Source organism: Primulina eburnea, chromosome 15, assembly GCF_022965805.1.
Source record: "Primulina eburnea isolate SZY01 chromosome 15, ASM2296580v1, whole genome shotgun sequence".
NCBI classification, from domain to species: domain Eukaryota; kingdom Viridiplantae; phylum Streptophyta; class Magnoliopsida; order Lamiales; family Gesneriaceae; genus Primulina; species Primulina eburnea.
This window is the reverse complement of record NC_133115.1, coordinates 36,331,768-36,351,262: the sequence shown is the minus strand read 5'-3', so window position 1 is coordinate 36,351,262 and position 19,495 is coordinate 36,331,768. Positions and strand designations below refer to the sequence as shown.

At 35.6% G+C, this 19,495-nt stretch overlaps 5 protein-coding genes and 1 pseudogene across 6 annotated transcripts; 5 read left to right on the top strand and 1 right to left on the bottom strand.

The window, feature by feature from the left end:
• Positions 1–302: 302 nt before the first annotated feature.
• Positions 303–2,233, bottom strand: LOC140813963 (probable xyloglucan endotransglucosylase/hydrolase protein 8). Its single transcript, XM_073172797.1, has 4 exons — positions 1,767–2,233; positions 1,586–1,686; positions 1,298–1,500; positions 303–832 (listed from the first exon to the last, which is right to left on the bottom strand). The coding sequence occupies exons 1-4, from the start codon at positions 1,960–1,962 to the stop codon at positions 427–429; spliced, it is 906 nt and encodes a 301-aa protein (XP_073028898.1). The 5' UTR covers positions 1,963–2,233; the 3' UTR covers positions 303–426.
• Positions 2,234–3,867: 1,634 nt separating this feature from the next.
• LOC140814328 (thiamine thiazole synthase 2, chloroplastic-like) lies at positions 3,868–5,277 on the top strand. The gene is made up of 2 exons (XM_073173278.1): positions 3,868–4,875; positions 4,968–5,277. The coding sequence occupies exons 1-2, from the start codon at positions 3,979–3,981 to the stop codon at positions 5,133–5,135; spliced, it is 1,065 nt and encodes a 354-aa protein (XP_073029379.1). The 5' UTR covers positions 3,868–3,978; the 3' UTR covers positions 5,136–5,277.
• Positions 5,278–6,058: 781 nt separating this feature from the next.
• On the top strand, positions 6,059–8,034 carry LOC140815098 (pentatricopeptide repeat-containing protein At4g21170). The gene has a single exon (XM_073174209.1). It carries the CDS (start codon positions 6,180–6,182, stop codon positions 7,923–7,925), a length of 1,746 nt encoding a protein of 581 aa, XP_073030310.1. The 5' UTR covers positions 6,059–6,179; the 3' UTR covers positions 7,926–8,034.
• A 778-nt stretch (positions 8,035–8,812) lies between these two features.
• Positions 8,813–9,903, top strand: LOC140813844 (probable dolichyl-diphosphooligosaccharide--protein glycosyltransferase subunit 3B). The gene has a single exon (XM_073172606.1). It carries the CDS (start codon positions 8,869–8,871, stop codon positions 9,886–9,888), a length of 1,020 nt encoding a protein of 339 aa, XP_073028707.1. The 5' UTR covers positions 8,813–8,868; the 3' UTR covers positions 9,889–9,903.
• Positions 9,904–11,212: 1,309 nt separating this feature from the next.
• Positions 11,213–13,645, top strand: LOC140813845 (uncharacterized). Of its 2 annotated transcripts, XM_073172607.1 has the most exons (5): positions 11,213–11,438; positions 11,844–12,015; positions 12,131–12,228; positions 12,332–12,416; positions 13,181–13,645. In XM_073172607.1, the coding sequence occupies exons 2-5, from the start codon at positions 11,955–11,957 to the stop codon at positions 13,378–13,380; spliced, it is 444 nt and encodes a 147-aa protein (XP_073028708.1). In that variant the 5' UTR covers positions 11,213–11,438; positions 11,844–11,954; the 3' UTR covers positions 13,381–13,645. The 2 variants fall into 2 exon arrangements, with proteins under 2 accessions (XP_073028708.1, XP_073028709.1); XM_073172608.1 differs by lacking the exon at positions 11,844–12,015.
• Positions 13,646–14,090: 445 nt separating this feature from the next.
• Positions 14,091–16,862, top strand: LOC140815701 (COBRA-like protein 10; annotated as a pseudogene).
• The last annotated feature ends 2,633 nt before the right edge of the window (positions 16,863–19,495 follow it).

The window sequence follows — 19,495 nt, the reverse complement described above, 5'->3', positions numbered from 1 at the left end:
TAATTTAAGAGCCATGTAGACATTTAAATTTGGATAAAAATGGAACAGATATTGGAGTTAAATTTTAGATAAAATTGAATTTTTTTTTTTTTTTGCAAGAGTAGGACGATTCATTATCTGTTAGACGGATCAATCTTATCGATATTTATAATAAAAAGCAATACTTTTAGCATAAATATAATAATTTTTCATGGATATCCAAATAAGATTTATGTCTCACAAAATACGACTAATGTGACCGTCTAACACAAATTTTTGCTTTTTTGTAATACGGTCAAGTTTATGCAAAAAGAGGTTTTTTTTTACCAATATTAAATAGTATATAAAATCATGAATAATGATAATTTAATCCACCATTAACCAAATAATAAAAAGAATGCATCCCATCAATACAAAACCCAAACCCCTCCAAGCAAAATCAGCTACTCAGTTGATGGATTCATTCAGCCAACACTCCTCAGGCAATGTGGCGAACCTTTTCGTATCCTTACAATAATCGTATATCACGAGGTTCCTCTGCACCCAAGCGTAATCCATGTTCTGATTCTCCGAGAGGTGCCACGCATTGTACTGATCCCACCAATGTTCCGTGGTGGTGGATACACAGGCGGGATAAGGATCCACCCATTGACACCCATCCGCCACGAAATTGGTGTAAGATGACACAAATGGTGCTTTTTTCCAGTCTGTTTTCTCTAGACCACCTCTCGTTGCCCAGTCATCCGCGTTCCAGATGCTCGAAAATAAGTACATCGGCTTCTGGTTGGGGAAGAAGCTGTTTGTGTAGTTCGTGTTCTTGTATACTCTGATAGGAACTTGATCCACAACAAATCTATTTGGAGGTATCGGTTGATTAGTTTCGGATTAAACAAGATGTATCATTTATCAGTCCAATATATAACAAGGTTTTTTTCACACGGATTGAAGGAACCAGTGACTAAGTCACGAGATGGACCTGATAATTTGGTATAGTAGTGAAGAGACAATGTCAACATAAAGAATCATGCATAAATAATAATACTCTTGTATTTATGGATTTAACAAACATAACGAACAAGAATGAAACATTAAGTAGTGTCGGTAGATCGGATGATAAAGACCGATAAATTAGAGGTTGAAAAGGTAACTGAAGAACAGAGATATCGAACTAAATATTATTGCCCATGGGAACAGACTTAACATGCGATTAAGGATGAACTTCAAATATTTTTAGTTGTATATTTTCTAGCGCTGCTCTACATGTAATTTGATTAGAAGCAAGAACATAATAAGATGAGCAAAAAACTAGAAAACTTACAGTATTTGTTCATTGTTCCACAGAAAGGCGTACTCGTGATAATCCTCGGCGGGGTCGAACCACAAACTATGTCTCATCTCGCGGTTACCAGTTCCATTTTTGTACACGTTTGTCTGTATAATGTAAGGTTGCCCTGTTCTATTCCCCAAGAACTCGAAGTCTAGCTCATCCCTCTCCGGCCCTGCCGCATTTTCAGTGCACATCTGCATCCAGTTAAATAGGAATTAAGATGAACTATAGATTTTTCTGAACATTATTTCCGACGGTTGAAATAAGTTCAAAACTTACATAATAAGCAGTGACCACTCCAGCTGAATCTCCACCAACAAGTTTGAGTTTCATGCTGAACCAACCGAATCTGTATCTCTGCTTTGTCATAAACCCGCAACCTGTAAGAAAATGAAATGGGCAAATTCAAAATCGTGTTCATTAAATGCTTCTGATACTTAAAACACCGGCCACTAGCAACCTGCTTGTTTATCCAGGGAAAGATACCAGATCTGCCCATCTTCAGAAGTCTTGAAGTTGGTCTCAGGACAAGTCTTGCTGAAATTATCATCGAATGAACCATTTGACTCTGCGTCCTCTGAAAATGGATCAAGTATAGCAAGAACATTGGCGGTGAAGACTATAAGAGAGAGAAAAAGATAAGCCCTTTTCTCCATTTGTCGAGAGAATTCCTCTCTTACCACGTCAGAATTTAGAATTCTGAGATTCGGGTCTGTCTATCAACAGAATATTTAAAGTCAAGTAATCAAAATATTCGTACTTAAGAAATATGTAAGAATTATGATCCGGGTCTAAATCAAGATCCATTTTTTTTTATCAGATTTGAAATTCATATTCAAGACCAGAATTATTTGTTAAAAAGGGCATTGGAGAAAAGGAAATGACCGACAAATGTGGAGAGATGCCAACTACGTTTGAATGGGGATTCCCAAAAGAAAAATAAAAATGGATGGGACCAAGATGTTTGCATGAAAGAACGTGGGAGAATCTGATCCTGCCTTAAAAATAATCCCATATAACAGGCATAGCTGGTTTTTCAACGAGGCCAACTTAGAAGAGCAGATGTATTGGTATGATATTAATTTATGTCCCTCTTGTTTATAGTTTCCCCATTTTCATCTTCTTTTTTTCCTCGATTGACGAATTCATCCCTCGACATTTTAATTTATTCCCAAAATCGTCTCTCATGTTGTTTGTCCGTTAAACTTAACGTTGAATTAGTCATGAGAGAGACACATTACCCATATTTCCTGGTATAATATACTCTCATTTGTGTCCATCTTATTTGCCGTTTTTCCCATTTTCATCCCCAAATTTTTTCATTTCTTCCAAAAATACATATAATTACAATAAGCGCGATTGAGAAAAAACACAATTACACATGAATAAGTTTAAAACTTAAACGTAATTTTTTAAAAAAAAAAAAATAGCATTATTAAATTTAAAAACACGAACATAAATACATAATTAAGAAAAATACATGTAATTACAATGATGTTTATTTCTAGACAAATACTTGAATTTTTAAAAATATTTCCGTTGTTAATTTTATAATTTGAAAATTCAGCGTTTTTCCGTCAATTTTTACGATTTTGTTTTACATTTTAAGTTATTTTTTCATTTTGTTAAAATATTTAAAACGATCCGATCAATCTGATCGTTCATAATTTTTTTTAAAAAATAAAATAAAGTACATGTGATTGTAGTTTTTAGAAAATATTAATTTAGTCTGAACACTTAAAAAGGTCGAGACCGTTTTTTAAGGGTTGAATGTAATATAGTAAAGATAATTCTTCAAAGTATGTTTTTAATTATTACATTAAAAAAAATAGTTATTTGTGTTGAAAGTTGAAACATGAATATATATATATATATATAATATATAAATATATCACGAGGATGTATATCCACGAGGGGCTGGTTGGTACCGGGCTGGGATATTAAAACGGGCTGGCTAAGTAAGCCAGCTTGCAACCCGCTGAAATCTGCAGTTAGGCTGAGTGGGTTGACCCATCATTTTGGTTGGACTCGAAATGATCGACCCAGCCTAACCTGTTTTGGGCTTTGGATTAAGTGTGACAACCCATCTAATTTTTTTATTTAGAAACAAAAAATTTTTAATTAAAAAATTTCTAACAACATTTGAAATGCTAAAAAAATGAAAAATAAACTTTGATTAAATAATTCAATCAATATTTAAAATCATTATTATGAGAAATTAATTGGTTTGGTCACCATGATGAAATTAATAACTCCACATATTGTGTTGGAGATATTTTTTCAGAATTTGGATGACCTATCATTTTTTGTCCATTTAAAATTTTACAATTTTTATTTAATTTAGCCTCCTCATATGGCAAAATCCCAACAAAAAAAAGAAAGAAATTAATGTTGCAATGCAAAAAAAAGATAAAATAAATGAAACCATGTATGAAATAAACTATATGTTAAAATTATTTTACAAAAAAACAAGAAGTAGCATAGAACTCAGCACACAGTCTTTGGCCCAAAATTATATTCCCGAGGTGCCATCAATGCACACAACCAACTTCACAATAATTCTGAATCGTTCAAATTCTATCTTACTATCTCCCCCGCTTTCAGATCTTTTTTTCTTTGATATTTTCAAACCCACCTTCACTTTTCCAGCATACATTTCTCTCCTCTGTTCAATGGCAGCCATGGCCACTACCTTCACCTCTCCTCTTTCCAAGACTGGGTTTCTCGATAACAAGACCTCTTTCCATGGATGCGTCATCCCCACTCGTGACGCTAAGCCCATCAAATGGACCCGGCGGAACATACCAATTTCCATGTCCGCTACCCTGTCATACGACCTCGAAAACTTTAAGTTCAATCCCATTAAAGAATCCATCGTCTCCCGCGAGATGACCAGGCGTTACATGACGGATATGATCACCTTTGCTGACACCGACGTCGTCGTCGTCGGCGCCGGGTCTGCTGGTCTCTCCTGCGCCTACGAGCTCAGCAAGAACCCCAGCATCAACATAGCTATCATTGAACAATCCGTTAGCCCAGGTGGTGGCGCTTGGCTCGGCGGCCAGTTGTTCTCTGCCATGGTCGTCCGCAAGCCAGCACACAAGTTCCTTGACGAGCTTGAAATCGAGTATGACGAACAGGAAGACTACGTTGTGATCAAGCACGCCGCTCTTTTCACCTCCACCATCATGAGCAAACTCCTGGCGCGGCCCAATGTGAAGCTGTTCAACGCGGTGGCGGCCGAGGATTTGATCGTGAAGGGGGGGAGAGTGGCTGGAGTGGTTACAAACTGGGCTTTGGTTTCAATGAACCACGACACACAGTCGTGCATGGACCCGAACGTGATGGAGTCGAAAGTGGTGGTGAGTTCTTGCGGCCACGACGGTCCCTTCGGCGCCACTGGGGTGAAGAGATTGAAGAGCATTGGAATGATTGACAACGTCCCCGGCATGAAGGCCCTGGATATGAACACAGCTGAAGACGCCATTGTTAGGCTTACGAGGGAAATTGTTCCAGGGATGATCGTTACAGGAATGGAAGTTGCAGAGATTGATGGAGCCCCAAGAATGGTTAAATAATCAGAATTAATTAAATCAACAACTGCTCTAATTTACCATTATCATTGAATAATCTTGAATGTGAACTCGTGTGTATTTTACAGGGTCCAACGTTCGGGGCAATGATGATATCTGGACAAAAGGCTGCCCACCTGGCATTGAAAGTTCTTGGGCAGCCAAATGCGTTGGATGGTTCAAACAGTGAAGTGAAAACTGATCAGCCTGAATTCACTCTAGCCTCGATGCCATCTGATGAGACTGTGGATGCATAAATCTGCTGTAAATCGAGTGAATAAGCTTCATGGTTGAAGGCAGGCAGCAATAAATTGTAGTAAGAAGATAGTTTGTAGATGTTTGGTGACGCGTGGTATGTGATTTCTGTTGAAATGCCCATCTGTTTCTGGTTTTCATTTTCGACTGTGGGAATCTCTACTTGAAGGTAGTTCTTTTTTGTTTCCAAAATCAAGTTTTTGTCGACAATTCTCAAGACGAATAGTAAATAAATTTAGCCATGGGTTCAGCAAGTGATGATATATACATATGAAAAACCATACAAAACAATCAATTGGTGCTTTCTACGTCAATTCCTGTTGGGAATTATAAGTTGTCTGTCACTTTTCTGATTGTTGGCATCCTCAATGGCTCAGTAGTATAAAAAAAATTTATATAATAGTTTTTTTAGTAATATTTATTCATTACACAATTTTAATAATTTCAAGTGATTATTCAAATTGCACACAATGGGATGCTGGTTAAGATAAAAACACATCGATATAAGTCATTTATTATATTAATATTCATTAAGCTGCAATTTACTACTTAAGCTCAACTCTGGAAAAAATTTAAACTACTGGAACTCAAGTAGTAATTTTCATTCATCCTCATTAGGAGTGCAATCGACTATTCGATTTCCACTCGAAAAAATGAAACTACTCGAACTCGAATAGTAATTTTTAAGCTCGAATTTGACTTGATAACATATTCAGGTACTGAGCTCGAGCTCGAAAAACTCGATTTTGACTTTTTAAAATTTTAAATTAAATTTTATATATATGCAATCGAGCTACTCGAGCGACTCGAACTCGACTCGAGTTCCGGGAAATTTGTCATATGCCCAGATGACATCGTCCTTCGAATCCAAGAAAAAAAAATAATAAACAAGAAACTTTATAGCGATTTAGCCGTTGATATTTGTAAAGTGCGACAAAAGTTAAAAGCGTAGGAAACCGTAGCGTTCTCAACTAAAGAGTACCACATCTTCTTCCACCGTTCCACTGGATCTTGGGTGTTCTAAGTTCTAACCTCCTCCACCAGAAATGAGCAGAACAAAACAGTATATAAATCTCACTGAATCCAAACGCTTCTCAATTGCAGTAACAAATCCGATTAACAATTGGAGGATCCAAATAAAGCAAACCCAATTAGTTTCACAAGCCTCTGATATCCTCTTGCAAAGACACGCCAAATTCTGGACTCCACTGCTCAAAACCCTCAATCTTTCCTCCCATTTTACCCCATACCTCTTCCACCAAATGTTTAGGAGAATCGAAACCCGACCTCAATTATGTCTTCAATTCTTCAAATGGGTGTGTAAGAATATTGATTTCACCCCGGACCTCAAGACTCAGTGCAGGCTGACCCGAATACTGTTCGACTCTGGATTGTCGAAACTTGGAAAACCAATTCTAGATTCACTTATTCAAGACCACCCGCCTGCCGTGATTGTGCATTTATTGATTCAATCGCGCAAAGGTGTTGGCTTTCACAGCGTTTCCCTAGTTCTGAAATATGTTACTGAATGCTATTGCAGTAAACAAATGTATTTGCAAAGTTTACAGATATATAAGAAAGCTGCAGATTATGGGGTTGGGTTGACTGTAGGTACTTGCAATGCTTTGCTGAATTTGTTGGTTGATAAAAATGAGCTAAGAATTGCTTGGTGCTTTTATGCTTCAATGACTAGAAACGGGGTTTCAGGAGATCAGTATACTTGGTCTTTGATTGCGAGAATTTTATGTAAACATGGGAAATTTGAGAGAGTTTACATGATTTTAGATATGGGTATCTACACTCCCGTGATTTTTAATTTGATGATTGATAACTGTAGCAAAAGAGGGGATTTTGAAGCTGCATTTGATCATCTAAACAAAATGCGCAGCAAAAGAATCGAGCCGAGTTTAAATACTTACGGTTCAATGCTCGATGGGGCATGTAAATTTCAAGATACCGAAATGATTGAAAGGGTTTTGCATTTAATATTGGAAAAGGGATATCTCCCAGAACCAAGAGTTTCTGATTACGATTTGATAATTCAGAAACTGTGTGATTTGGGAGCTACTTATGCTGTGGATTTGTTTTTCAAGAAAGTTTATGATGAGAAGATCGAGCTACAGCATTCTACTTATGGATGTATGCTTGGAGCATTATTATGTGAGCAAGGCAGAGTGGGAGATGCAATCAAGTTGTATAATATCATACAGGAAAAGGAAATTTTACTTACTGAGATTTGTTACAATAAGTTTGTGGCTGTTCTTTGCCAGGAAAATCCATCACAAGATACAAGCAAATTATTAATAGATATAACAAGAGGAGAGTTATGTCCTGCCACCGTAGAACTTTCAAAGAACATTAGCAAATTGTGTTCGGTAGGTCGATGGAGGGAAGCGGAGGAGCTCTTGAATTTGATTTTGGATCAAGGGCGTTTAATTGATTCGAGTACTTGTGGCTCTTTTTTGAAGCACTATTGCTATAACCGACAACTCGATTCGGCAATTTTGTTGCATGATAAGATGAAAGGATTGAAGGGTGTGTTAGAAATAGCAACGTACAATGTATTTCTTGCAGCTCTACTGAAAGAGAAGAGAATCGAAGAGGCAACCAAGGTGTTCGGTTACATGAAAACATGCAAGCTGTTGAGTAGTGAAAGTTTTACACTAATGATAATAGGTTTGTGTCATGAAAATGAACTGAGGAAAGCCATGAAATTACATGATGAAATGCTAGTATTAGGGTATAAACCTGATAGAAAAAGATACAAGAGATTGATTTCTGGTTTTAGGTAAATGTTGGGTAATGGTTCACGTTCGTTTCTGCACTTTGCTCAAGGCTACATATCAGCACATTAATGTAGCTTTCGATGTCTACAGTATCTGGACGTGTATAATTCATAAACAACTTATTTTTATTTTTTTGTCTTTTTTGGCTGAATTTTTTGTATTTTCTTTACTGAAATTTATAGTGTTAGCGAAAAATCATGACGTATATCTAAGTTTTTTTCCCCAAAATCTATGTCGGTATCTACTACCATTACCTAAGCAATTTTCAGAAAAAAGACAAAAAAAAAAAACATGAGGATTACAGAACTAAAAATACAAATATCGCAGTTAATAAGTCAAAAATGAAAATGCAAGTTACATAAAAGAAAAATACAAATTCATTGTTAATAATATAAAAATAAAATTAAATGAATTAATTTTCCCTGTAATAGTGTCTTGATCTTCAAGGAGTATAAAATTTTCTGGAAAGAGAAAATAAATCGTACTGTTATATATAATTTATTTATATTTTGGAACTTTAAAATTATAAATTTTACGAGTAAATCGTATTAACATTTCTTAAAAAAATCGAAAAATATGATATATAAAATTAAATGTATTTAAAATCTTATATTTTTAAAAATAAAGTATAAAACTCCTGATAAATATGATTGAATTTTTTAATATGAGAAACGGGAGGATATATTCTTCCAATTTGTCGTTCCGAACCAAAATAAAAATTTACAAATAGCCCATAATGTTACTTGGGCCATGTTTCTTTTTTGTTATGACATTTTTGAAATGTTTATGTTGGCCCAAAGGCTCAAGAATGAAGTGTCACGATATGATTGGAAGAGACAAGTGAGGAGAAATCCGAGTCAGCCTCCCATTTGACAAAAATTCAAACATTTACTTGACCATAAACCAAAAGTCTTGGCTTCTATTGCTCCAAACTCTAGTTTCGCCACCAATGGCGATCTCTTTAACCCCTTGTGCCGCCGTCTTCCTCCTCCTCCTCCGCCTCCTCACATTTCATGCCCTCTCCTCGTCAGACTCCGTTGTTTCTGACCTGTCTGCCCTCCAGTCGCAGTCCTCAACCGGCGTCATCCACCTAACCGACCCACTCCTCCGCCGCATCCTCGCCTTACCCACCCCTCGTCCCTTCCACTTTCTCATCTTTTTCGACGCAAAACAGCTCCACTCCAAGCCTGAGCTCTCTCTTCCAACTCTTAAAAACGAATTCTCCCTTGTCTCCTCCACTTTCCAATCCAATAGACCTAATCAGAAATCCCTCTTTTTCTTCGAAATCGAATTCGGAGAATCTCAGGCTTCTTTTGCTCAATTCGGGATCAAATCTCTTCCTCACATCCGTCTAGTCCCTCCGTCGGCCGCTGACTTAAAAGGAGACACGATCCAAATGGAGGCCTCCGATTTTTCCAGATTGGCTGAATCCATGGCCGAGTTTATTGAATCCAGGACTAAGCTCTCCGTTGGTCCCATTAATCGCCCTCCTGTAGTTTCCAAAAAACAAATCTTTTTCGCAGTCGCTGTTGTATTGATTTGGACTCCTTTTTTCTTGAAGAAATTGGTTGCCTGGAATACTTTCTTGCATGATAAGAATATATGGATGGCTGGAGCCATTTTTGTTTACTTCTTCAGCGTTTCAGGGGCGATGTTTAACATAATCAGGAAGATGCCAATGTTCATGATGGACAGGCAAGATCCGGGGAAATTAGTTTTCTTTTACCAGGGCTCAGGGACACAGCTAGGGGCCGAAGGATTTTCTGTTGGATTCTTATATACAATCGTGGGCCTCTTGCTGGCGTTCGTGACTCACGCCATGGTTAGGCTGAGGAATAGGACTGTGCAGAGAGTGTTGATGATTTTTGTGTTTTTTACATCTTTCTGGGCTGTGAAGAAGGTGGTTTTCTTGGACAACTGGAAGACGGGGTATGGTATTCACGGCTATTGGCCTTCTAGCTGGCGGTGAGTGTAATGAAAAGGTCCGGGAACACTGGGTGTTTATGCGTTTGGGTAAGAATTTTGCATTATTTTAAATTCGTGGGACTCTAAAGATGTAGCTCATTAAAGAGCTTTTTACTTCAACGGATATTTCTCTCTTCACTGAGACAACTGATCTATCTCTTTTTTCTTGAGACATGCTGAACGGCAATTCCAACATATTTGATAAAGAGGTGTTGTATTTTAGTTCATGTCCCACACTACGTATTTAGTTTTGCCGAGTGTTTTTTTTTATTGTTTGGTTGCAATTTCTAATGCCTTTGTGTTTATGCGGTTCTGACATAATTTTTGCTTAATGGTGTGTATGCATCTATCACCGGGTAAGAAATGTCCTTTAAACTTGTGTTGGGTAAGAAATCTGTATTTACTTGCTGTAATATGATGCCAAATGGGGAAAGCAAAAGTAGCAAGAAATTGTTGACTGTGGGGTGCTTGGGGAACACATTGTTTTTTGTACTGGCCTTCTTTATCTGTTATCTGGCAAGCGAATGAGTGGTAATTTTATGGGGAGTTTCAAGTTTCTATGATTTTCAATAGTAAGAGGGCAATGTTGAGATGGTAGCTATTAACTTCATGAAAGAAATTTGAACTCTGTTTGGGCAAAATAATGAGAAAAAAATGTACATAAGGAAAATAACGATGTGAATGATCTGTATCGTTCAGGTTTTTCCATTTGGATTTTACTGATAAGGTTTTAACGAGATGGTATTTGAGCTCTCACATCTCTTAAAAGTAATTTGTTGAGTCAATAATTATCTAAGGAAAGTGAAATAAATAACATATTATAGATAATTATTAAGATAAGATTTGTATTTTATCGTGTTATCAACTATTCAATCTCTGAAAATCTACTCTATAAATAAAAGTTTCAACGATGAATAAAATATTCCAAATCATTCTCTCTTTCTTTTCTCTAGTAAATTATTTGATATACCTCATTATTATAAAGTAAAATCTCCCCTTGCATTGTTCTAAACAAAATCGCCAACTTGCATTGACGTAAAAGTTTTTGCCAAAAACAAATAGATCTCCACTAAGAAAAATATATATTTGCTCAACCTAATATAATATAATTTTTTTTACATGGTATATACCATTTATTATTAGATGTAAAAATATATTATGTAAAATCACTGATAATTTCAAAGGACCGCATCAATTTTCGAGCATTATCTTCACATAAGAATTAATGCTCCAATCTTTTCATAATTATTTTAATTATGAAATGTCCTTACCACTTTAATTAATCGAAAGCTTCAACCATCCAAAGCTTTTTCTGTTTTTTTTTTCAGTTTCGTGCCCACATATTCTTTTTGATGTTCGTGGTTGGATTCTTGCTTCTTCATCCCGTCACTGAAGAACTCTTAATCCGATTTGGTCTGCATGTCTGCTTATTGTAAAATGTGGAAGCCAACAGCGTTCGAAGATATGTGGGGGTTTGAGGCAGGGGGACTGGAGATGAAGCTTCTCTTTTGAATCTCCATTCTCTCTGTGTAATGTAGGCTCTTCACTGTAAAGGTACGCACATACTCTTTTTCTTTTCCTTTCTCTCACTTTGTACTCTTGGAAAAGGTATCGTTGCTTCTATTGCGAATGCAGATGTCAAAATGATTAAAATGGGTATAATTTCATGTACATTTCTCGCTCTTTTCTAACGTGGAAGCCAAAAAGATTATATTTTGTTCAATTTCATGCGCATTTATTATCTTTAATTTTGTTTATTGTATAATTACGTGGCCTATGGTTGTTTAGATGCTTTTCTTGTGAGATGGTCTTTCAATTTCAGAAAGTTAAATCACCCTTGCACCTTCTTTGATGCCGAAATTCTTTTATTTTTTACCTTTCAAGACTTGGAATGTTATGACGGAGATTTGTTTAATGAGTGACTTTAACCCTATAATAATGCCTTTGCTCTTGTGATAGGCAAAGCGACACCTTTTTACGTTTTGCTGGTGCTTTCTTCCACATTGTGCTTCATATATCCTAAAAAGGGTAGCTGGACTGGAATTGTATTAGTCCGGTACAGTTTCTCCAATGGGAACAAAAATGAAAGGGATCTATAAAGGATTCATATATACTCTGTCTCAAATCTTTGGTAATTGCCCTTTTCTAATGTTGCCGCTGATTTTCCCCATGTATGATTTCCTTCATGTTTTGAAATGTTCTGTGTTGATTTTTAGGGCTAAATTCAAAATTCTTGATTCTTGTAGTTGTAAAGGAGCGTGAAATGGAGATTGGGACTCCAACAGATGTTAAGCATGTGGCACACATCGGTTGGGATGGCCCTTCCGGAAGTGCCCCCAGTTGGGTATGTTTATTTTGTTCCAGTTTTTAATTTGATTTGGTAACGTACTGTCCTTTAATGCTCATTAACCACTTACTGAATCCGTTCTTGTTTTGTGTTAATGTAGATGAATGAATTTAGGACAACAGCTGATTTCACAACAACGTCGATCGGTAACTCTGGTTCTGCGCTTTCTCCGTGGTCGTCCCATGGTTGGTTCATGCATCTCAAACGAATTTTTTTTTAAAGATTCATAATTGATCATAGCACTTCTTAAGCCTTTATTACCTCCAACTTAATGTTAGAACCACATATAGACAGTGACCAGTAAAGGAATTCAAGAAAGGATGATTCGTCCAATGATTGTAATATCACATGCTTGTATCTTTCAGAAAATATGATTTTTGCCTGAAAATGATAAGCATGCCCTACATATTGTTGTATTTTTCTAATTTGTAAGAGAGGTAAAATCAATAAGATTCCTAGACACGCGTCGGGGGGAAACTTTGGCTCATTTGTAGTGACATTTGAGTAAATGGTAGGATGCATCTAACCAAAGGAACTATAATAAATTTGGTTTCTGTGCACTGGTAGACTTGCAGCTGCACCGTGAACGGGTTTCCTAGAACACTGGGAATATGTAATCACAGGGCATGTAGATTTAAACATATTATTGAATCAGTGCATCATTACTTTGGCAACCATTGGCTCTGCTCTGATAACCCAAATATATGTTTAAATTTCCTTAGTGTCTCAAGAATTCTTTGGTAACTTTACAGTGGATAGATCAGTCACTGTATCGAAACCTATTGCGACTTCACGATGAGTGAATAAAAATGTGAATAACATCAGCATTTTTTTCTCTCATTTGTGTTCTCATCATGTTGCTTTTATAGATGTTTTGAGGTTATGAAAAGGTGATGAAGGATCTTAGCAGCTTCTTATTCATAATTTTGTCTCTCTTTTTTATGAACAGATTATGGAGAATCCATGCAACAATCAGGATCTGACATGAATGTTTCTAGTATAAAGAAAAAGCAGAAAAGGAAGAAATCTAAGTCAACTTCCTCCCCTAAGTCTAATTTTTCTTTGTCATCAAGGTCATCACGAGTAGCAAAATCAAAATCCAAATTTGTCGAAGGCAGTTCACAACCAGCTAACATTGAATTGGCGTAGTAGAAGTATGAATTCAAATGCTCCTTAAAGTTCTCGGAAGTCCTCTTTTTATACTAGAACATCCTATGCGGCAGCTGCAAGGGATCAGAGGGGATGGAGATATAATGCGAAAGAGTTGTATCTAATGTTCAAATGTGATAGTGACTTGGGAAGCTGGATATTTCTTTCTTCCTTTTGTTTTCTTTTCCTCTCGGTGTAAAGAGTAGCTGGTGTAACTTACTGTATTTGAATGATGCGAGAATTCTAGAAGCAATCATTTGGTTTTTCCTTTTATTAATGATGTTATTTTACTTTTGATACCTAGTCCTAAAAATATGTTCTTTTTATCAGCGATTTCCAATCTTAAATTGCGACTAGTTAGTTATTAACATTTATTATCTTACGAAGATTCAGGCAACAGAAACATGATACATGATTACGAGATCTGTGAACATATTCGTGGGCACTACAGTATTCTTTTTCTCTAACAGATAGACAGACCTTGTAGTTGGTAATACAAACTTTCTGAATATTTAGTTAAAGTACTGGAGGAGATTTTACCTGACTAATTCCTTCACTGAGTCCAAAACCATGAAACATCGTTACCTTCTTTTTTTCTGACAAAGATTAAATAATCATCCAAGTAAAGCTTACAAAGGTTCTGAAGCACCAAAACTCAGATGAACCAACTACTATAGTCCAAAGTCGAACGAGAAAAAATCATCTTTGAAATGGTCTTGATTGGTAATCTTGTACAGTTTCTTGAATTTCTTTCTAGTACAGATTATTATGATGGAAATAAGCCACCTCCAGAACAAAATAATTGCAACGGGATCTTTCTCACAGACTTTCGTCTCTCGAACAAGGGAGTATCCCTACATAAAGAATGCGAGTGCTCAACCTTGGGCCTTCAAGTCCACGGCAACGATGCTAAATGCGGGCATGGACGAGCTCAAAGGCTGGAAATATTCATTGGGTTTCAGAATCGAGAGATTTTAGTGTCTGCTACCAATGTTATTCTTGAAGATGGAGATGGATTCCCTGCTCCTGTGGGGAATGGAACTACACTTCCTGGTTATCCCCTGACAGATTTGAAAAATTCGATAGAAACAGGAGGAGATTTGAGCCAAATTAAGACTCGGGTTGAATTAACCGGAATTCAATTTGGGATTAGGCCACCGGGATATCCAATTCCACGAACTATCAAGCTTGTAAATTGATGAAGACTAGGTGAATCGGGGAAGAGTTTGTTGGGCGATTTCAAGGGTCGAGTTGATGAGCCGGAGATGGTTGCTTGGACATCTGGATCTGCACTTTCAAGAGAGAAAGAACGTTAATGGGTGCTGGAAGATTCTCCGGCGTGACCACTCTGAGGTTGAAATCAGTCAATGGTTATTGGGAGAATTTTGTAATAAATGTTGTAGGCAATATGTAAGTGAATGAATCGCTTAGTTGTTAAAACAAATCTGATATTTATAAAAAGAAAGTCAATGATAACATTGTTTTCAGTGACCATTTATTAATTATGGCAAGATGGTCTCATCTCGCTTTTCTGACACGTCAAACTGTCTTTTTTGCTTTGTCAAATTTATGAAATTTTGCCAGTAATGATTACTAAGATAAGGTATCCCACACTTGTGCACTTGAATGAGATGCTATTATCGAGGTAACCTGGATAGAAAGTCATCACCCGAGAACTCGTCTGGATGCGATGATGTCTCGGGCATTCATTTGCTCGGCTATTACCGGATTAGCCCAAAACTTCTCGTAACCTGATCCATGATCCGGACATCTCCGGAGTATCATAAATGATGGTTACAGGTGTCCTGCACCAAAATCTCGCAATAAAAACCGAATCGATCCCTTTCAGATATCTGCATTTTTTGCTTGCATTTTATCTTCTAAACCTGTTTCTGTAACTGAACAGCAACAACTGCTAGTTTGCTGTGTGAGGGATCCTAAGTTCAAGATCAAGAACACAGCAACCAAATACTTACCTCGTCAAAAAAGCGATCTCTCGATATCTTATGATGTGTTGCAAGCCTTTCGTAATAATTATCTTGCTCAGGTAACAATTGACAACCAAAATCCTTTGGGGCTGCTAGATCACTGGAACTTAACACGGAAGTGGATGAGAGGGGAGTTCATATACTCTATGAGAGGGGCGTATACCCGTAAGTAGGACACTCTTGACTGCATCCATGGTGCTGCAGGACAGTACTATCAAGATTTAGATTTTTCTAAAGTTATGTGCTGTGAGAAGAAGCCCATCATCGGAATGTAAGAAATTATGACACATATGAAAATTTAAAAGAGACGTAGCGTGTAGGAATTGGCGACGGCCAAAACATGCGTACACGTTTCTTCTTCTGAACATTCAGACTCTCACATAAACTCGTTGATGGTATGAGTTTGCCTATAAATATCAAAGGCATTGAGGTCCCTAGATACACAATCTCATACAGAATAATACACCATCTATAGAGAGATTGGAGTGTTTAGAAGGCTTCAATCGGAGGAAAACATAAGACTTCAACCGGAAGGAAAAGCAGAGAAATCAAAATGATTCAATGGCCGGAGGTAACGCTCGATTTAGCTTCCGCATATTTGATTTTCATGTTTATATACGTGCAAAAACATGATTTTTAGATAAAATCTCTTACACGGAAATCTTCCCAAGGCAGGGAAAATGACAAAGATGTTGGAAATTAACCAAATTGCTGTGGAAATGGTAGCTTGTTGCCGACTATAATGAATGAAACCAAATCAGTGTCAGTCTCCAGCTTCACTTGTAGAAACTTCCACCTGATTTAAACCGAACGGCTCTGTATCCTCCCGAAAAATGGACAATCCAGGGCCTGCTTAATCCACATTACAAGTGGGGCAACAATAAGAGTTGATGATGCAGAGTTCCCTGATCCAGGCGGCCTCCAGTCCACAACAACAGCAATTGCAAGCTGGCAAGTTTTATGTAACATAACCCTACCCAAAACAAGACAGGCTCGGTGTTGTGTTTCTTACTCATCTTATTACAATGATTTTATAATTCCGTGCGACACATGCGTCTGCGGTCGTGAAAACACAGGAAAATGTAATCCAAATGCCCAAGCGCTGCTTGTTCCTCCAGAATCGCTTCTTGTTCCTTTCGCGAACAGAACAGAAAAAGCAGTAGGTTGGGCAACAATCAAGCATATTCCTGTTCCTAGGCCGTTGCCTTCATGGCAACTGCCGGGTTAGCATCAACTGGCATGTTTCCACCAACTACAGGAAGGGATGGTCAGCCCGAATCACATTATTCAATTGGATGGAAATGAATTTCGAGGACTGGTTTGTGGCGGTTCAGCTGAAGAAATCTGGCCCTGGTTTTCAAAAGGCTTATTCTTTTAATGGAACATTGCTTGAAGATTTGAACAACATTGTTTTCTTGACAGGCTTACCCGATCGGGGAGACAAATGGGTCAGATCCTGTGAAGGATCCGACTTCCGAGGATCGAGATTGTTGATGGTGATGGATTTCCTTATATGGTGAGGAATGTGCGCTTCCCATGCAACTTCGAAGCGCAGATTCCAGGCTTTATCCTCCAAATTTCAAGCTTCTTCCCTCTCTTGCTTGCATTATATTTTTAGTGACAACAAATATATGATATGATAATTGACTTAACTCGATGGATAAACCAGGCCGGGGACTGTAATTATTGCCGCTTGCTTACTTCTGAGAGTTCATATTGAAAGAGTGAACATAATGTTGATCTTACACAGAGCTGTGTATATTAAAAAAATAAACTTTTGGTTAAGAATCAGACATTATTCTTCTGAGTCACATGATACAGCTCCACTTCACTTCTACGACCATGTTGTTTTAAGGAATGACACAATATGCATGTCTCTACTCAGAATTAATACACTAATTTGCACATATATTTTTTAAAATTTTAATTAATTTACAATTAAAATGCTAATTTGAAGTGGAAAAATCACATCACACAAAAATTGTTGACGTGACGTGAAATCGATGTCACAGACTAAAATTTAAAAAAATATAAATCAATGGATTACAATAAAAATTAATTGATAAAATGTAAAAAAAAAATTACGTATAAAAAATATTTTTTTTAAAAAAACCTATATATAATAAATTACTCTAATATCTAAAATATATTTCAATCCATTATTGAGGTACGTAAGGTCGGTGAAATGAATGACAAAACAACGTGGGGTAAAATAATGATAATAAAATTCAACAATCAATTATTGGACGATTATTTTTTTGGGGGCTTTATGTTGATTAAATTATAAATTTGTCGAAAGCGACTTTTCAGACCCAAATAACTGAATTAGTAAAAAACGAAGAGTAAATTATATGTGCTTAATTCCTAATTAATGTCCAATATTTATGTGTACAGACCCTAATTATGTACAGATAAATCATAATTTCTTCTTTTTCTTTTATTTTTAAGCACAATATATTAATCATATGAGTTTTAGAAAGATCTATTTTACACGTATGTTATAAAAGTTTTTTTATCTTTTATTTTGATATATTTTTAATTTAACATTTACAAAGATTTAATAGTTATAGAATGGTTTGAATCATAGATGATTAAATGATTTTGAAAATGAAGAAAATAACTTAGGTGAAAAAATAAAATGTTATTATCAATATATGGATATCTTTTCGAAATATTAATTTAAAAATATATTAAGAACTTTGAATACAGATTACAAAACTTGATCGGTGGTGTACTAAATCGCAAAACCAATTCGAAACCAAAATACCGAAATCATGGCAATGAAATCTGAAAGTTTTCCAATCGAATGCATTCTTATGATCTCAAAATCGAGAGAAAGATGTACACAATCAGGCAAAAATCAGGGATTATTGCGGTGTAGCATAAACCAACTCGTAATTTTTTATTTGTTTCGATTTCGATTAATTATATTCGTATGATATAAACTTCGATTTCATTTTGTAAAATTATGCTTATAAAAGAGAAAATCAAACAAAAGACAAAAATTTATGTGAGACGGTCTCACTGGGTCGTATTTTATGAAGACCTAAATAACAAGAATACTCGACATAAATAATTTTGTTAGTGAAATAATTGACTTTTTTTCGATGCACTACGTCTAAAAATGTAAAATAGGAAATTATTTGAGCCTGAAAATTTATTGCTGGTGTACTACGGAGATTATGAATTGCTGTGAATTAATTAATACAATTAGATATCATTAGAAGAAGAAAAAAGATTTCAAAAAAAAAAAAAAAGAAGAAGAAGAAAAAAGAGGAATGATTATGCGAACATTTGCAACCATTTTTGTTTTTATTATTTTTTACTCATTATCATGCATTATTTTTTTGGTAAAAATTTAGGAGATATATAACAATGTCTATTTAATATATAATTTAGGTATAATTCTCAGAAGAGAAGATAAAATCGGTTGTGTCAGTGTATTTATTTTATATAAATTGATTAGTTCAATTTCAAATCTATTTTCCTGAATAAATTGGTAAAATTACCACTTTTGACATGTTATTTAAAAATTTATTCCTTTCATTATTTATAAAATAAGTTATAAAATTTGTAATGCATTTTTTTAATATGATTAGTGCATTTTAATTTATACGACATTGAGTTTATTTTTTTTAATGATAGTATTAGATATTATAAGTTCGAAAAATATAATTTGTATTTCATTATAATTATATTATTCAGATAGTTTTAACATTTAGATTGAAATTAAAATTTGGTCTACTAAATAAAATTTTTCTGGCTACGTCGTTGTACATAGACACATATATACATTGAATGCACTTCACTAATGGAAAAAATTTATGCCGATGCTTTGAATCCACCGTCAAATTAAATTATACAGTGTGTACATGCACACACAATGTACACATACAAAACCAACAATATGTTTTTAGAACAAGAAAGATTGAAAATAAAATAAAATTGAGAAATTAATATTTCTTGTTATAAACATCTAATTTTAGCCACGTATTTGCCGATGTTAAAATATGACTCGAAATTAATATCATAATTCGTTTTTAAGAGTCAAAATTAAATAAGTTTAGGTATTTTTAATAAAGTATATTAAGTAGTGATTAATTTTTATGGAGCAAAAATAAACATGG